At 51.9% G+C, this 3,725-nt stretch overlaps 1 protein-coding gene across 1 annotated transcript; it reads right to left on the bottom strand.

The window, feature by feature from the left end:
• Positions 1-1,865: 1,865 nt before the first annotated feature.
• Positions 1,866-2,883, bottom strand: LOC104525543 (probable G-protein coupled receptor 34). The gene is given in 2 exon segments (XM_010168723.2): positions 1,866-2,819; positions 2,821-2,883. Coding segments are annotated over 2 exon segments (1,017 nt in total).
• Between the last annotated feature and the right edge of the window lie 842 nt (positions 2,884-3,725).

Below are 3,725 nucleotides of genomic sequence, written 5' to 3' on the forward strand. Positions count from 1 at the left end.
GGTACTGTACAGGCAGGGACGTGTCGGGGGACTCCGGTCCATGAGGGAGGAACCCTGACTTCCCACGAGCTGTGTAGGCTGCACGTACTCTGGTGCTGCGATTCTGAGGCTTCTGAACTGTTTCCTCTTTAACTTGTTAAAGCTCATCGGAAAATTAGAAGACTTCCGTGACCTTTATTTGCAGCTTTCCACAGGAAGAGCTTGGCTTTCAGTGTTTCCCCCCACCCCCGTTAAAGACAAAAATATCCCTCTCCTGCTCTTAATGTTTTTAGTAGCAGAGATGAAACAGCACAGTAAGTCCTGTCCTCTGATTTCCAGGGTCTCCTTCAACAGACCTGCAGTGGGGTCTGGGGTTGCTCAGACCTTAACGGGAAAGATCAGAGGATTCAGTCTTTGATGTAACGTTTTATTGTCCCAAGTATTATTGAAGTGTTTGAGCTAAGCACTTATTAGAACAGTTCACAGTCTGAATCATAGAATCATAGAATGGTTTGGGTTGGAAGGGACCTTCAAAGGTCATCTAGTCCAACCCCTCTGCAGTGAGCAGGGACATCTTTACTAAACCCATCAAGCCTGACCTTGGATATCTCCAGGGATGGGGCCTCCACTACCTCTCTGGGCAACCTGTTCCAATGATCCACCACCCTCGTATTGAAGAACTTTTTCCTAATATCCAACCTAAATGTACCTTTTCTAGTTTCAAACCATGACCCCTTGTCCTATTGCTACATGACCTTGTGGACAGTTCTTCCCCAGCTTTCCTATGGGCACCTTTCAGGTAATGAAAAACCTCTCTCCTCATCATTGCCCAGTCTGTGTTTGCCTGATGTGTGAGTGGCTCAGTCTGTGTCTCCAAGTCTGCGTTCTTCTAGAACAAGCAAACAGATGAGCATATGAAATGGAAAAAAATGCAAACAGGGAAATGTTCTCTCCTGCAGGAAGAGAATGGACACCAAAGAATACAGAAGGCAGAAGGTCTTGCTAAGCACTTCTGTGGTGTGTTCCCTTTGGCCGTTGGACCCTTTGCTGGATGTTCTTGGCATGGTCCAAGCGTCAAACAAATGCTGTGCAATGGCCAGACAGAGCTGCTGGTCCTGGGTAAACATGCCAATGAAATGAGCGAAGAAAAACTGCTACAGGAAGCCCAGAGCTGTCTGAATACACAGAGAAGTGAGGCTGGCCTGGAGTTACAAAGACTGTGGTAACAACAAGAGAGGAAAAGTTCTCATTGTCCTACTGTGGGGTCACAGGTGGGTAATGTTTCCTGGCATGCCTATCCTCCAAGCCCCACAGTGCACATCTCTGGGCTCCATCATGGACCAAAATGTTCACCCGCTCCCCAAGTAATGCTCTGAGGGGTGTCTCCCTCTTCTTTTCCCAAGGCTTCTGCACTCATCTTCTCCCTTTCCCTTTTCCTGCTTTCTCTGGTGTGGAGACAATGTGGCACTTAGAAAACACTCGCAGTGGATTCCCATTCCTCCTGTTGCTCCTCTTCCTCCCATCGAAGGAGTCTGTCTCAGTACTGGGCTCTGTACTTCCTCTTCCCCAGGCTGGGTGGAGACCCTAGGCCAAGGCTGTTTCCCCTTTGATGCTTCCAGCCTTCATTCTTCCTGGGAAATTCATTCTTCAGCTGTGTCAGCAGAGTTGGTGCAGGAAAAAATACGGTTCCAGTTATTCTTTCCTCTTCATTTACCCCGCCCACCCCCAGGAAGGTCTAGCCCTGGTGGTGTCAGTGGAAGAAACATGAAGTGCTTCCAGTTTCTTTCTCCATCTTCCCAGCGAGTCTTGTCTGGTAAATAGCAGTGGTCAGACCAAATCCTTGATGAGAAGGTCCCATGCCTGAGACCTTGGCCCCACTGGAAAGCCTATATCTGTGATGGCACAGACCTGCTGTGGCTCAGAGTCCCCTGGTTCCTTAGCAGAGCTCTCTTCAGCCTGCCCCGGATGGTGCAGAGCACAGCCCTCCGAAAGCTGCTGGACAAGAAGAAGAAGATGACTGGGTCAAGGCAGCTGTTGAGGGCTGAGATGCAGAGCACAAGCTCATTAGCGAGGTGGAGACCTTGCTTCCAGGGCAGACTAGAAATGACCCCCACTTGTGCGAGGATGTAAGGAACGCGGACAATGTGATAGGGGGTGAAGCATACAATGAAGATGATCAGGACTATGAAGGTCTTGGCGATGGCGCTCATGCTGGTCCTCTTGTTCAACTGCTGAGCTTTCACTGAGGACACTCTGTGGAGCTTGGCAAATATCTTGCTGTAGAAGTAGAGGAAGAGCAGCAGCAGGATGAAGAAAGTGGCTACCGCGACCATGTTAAAAGCTGCTGCTGTGGTGCTTTTGCTTCTGAAGTGGAAGCATTTATGGTCACAGGGCCCTTTTCCTCTTGTCTCAAAAAAGAAAGGCAGCATGAAGGTTGCATGCACAAACCAAACCACCCCAGAGGCCATAGTGCTACAGGACACAGTGTGGATCCTAAATTTCTGCAGGGGCCAGATGATCTTTAGGTAGCGGTCAAGGCTGATCAGGCTGAGGAATGTGACACTGACATACATGTTGAGGTAGAAGAAGGCCCCCACGATGTTGCAGAACATCAGAGGCTCGTTCTTGCTTTGAAAGGCGATGCGGAAGGGCAGGCAGAAGGAGAGCAGCAGGTCAGAGAGCGCCAGGTTCCTCATGTACACGGTGATGGAGGTCCTGCGCTGTACACCGCATGAGAACACCCAGAGCGCCAGGGCGTTGCTGAGCAGCCCGATGATGAAGATGAGGGAGTACATCACAGGGAGTGTCACAGTGAGGAACTCATCTTGGATCTGAAAAAAAGGAATTGCTGAGTCTGTGCTGTGTGAGCTGGCTGGCGGGATAGGGAGTGCTCAGGGATCCCATTGTTTGGGCCACAGATCTGGAAAGAAAAATGCAGGAGACGTTGGAGTGGACATCTACAAGCTGGCTCCATGCAGGCACCATCAATTGTAGGTATTGAAGACCTCTGTGGTACTTCTGTGGTTTGCTGGTGCCCCAGGTCACTGCAAACACCACTTTGCAGTCCCCCAAACTATTATTTGAAGGCCACCAGCTTGCGTAGCACATGGAAAACTGGACTGGGACTTTGGAGCATGAGTCTGCCAGGTTCACATGCTGGCTTTTTGGCTGCCTTCTCTCCCATGGGGCTCAGGGAAGCCTCCACAGAGAATCTGCACATTCAACCCTGGTGAGTCAAACAGGCCACCATGCTCCTGCCACAGGCTGGTCTGGGCATCAGATACGCAGGCTTACCTCAGGAGCAAGGCCCCCTCCACTGGACTCTTCCCTCCAGCCCAGCTCTCTCTCATGCCCATCCCTTCTCCCCTAGTGATCCCGGAGCTTGCAAAGTGCAGGATGGTGGGACAGGGCTGCAGCTCTCGGCCAGCAGTGACAGTGCAGGCAGGTGCACTACTGGTCCCAGTGGCTATGCTGGAGCTCTGACTCCAGGTGCTACGTGCGTGTGAGTGCCTGCGTGGTTTTGGTCTCAGCCCTCTTCTCATGCCTGTACCCACAGCCACTTTTCCACCCGTGGTGCAAGGCTGCAGGGCTCCCCCACTGTTGAGGGAAGGCAGGGGGCTCCCCACACTGGGGATGCAGGCACTGCGCCTGTGGTGGTCTGGCTCTGCCCAGCCCTGCTGGGGACCCACCCCAGAAGCACTTCGCATGCCAGCAAGCTCCTGTTTCTCCTGGACAGGGATGGGAGG

Source organism: Antrostomus carolinensis, unplaced genomic scaffold (assembly GCF_000700745.2).
Source record: "Antrostomus carolinensis isolate BGI_N321 unplaced genomic scaffold, ASM70074v2 scaffold43905, whole genome shotgun sequence".
Lineage (NCBI taxonomy): Eukaryota > Metazoa > Chordata > Aves > Caprimulgiformes > Caprimulgidae > Antrostomus > Antrostomus carolinensis.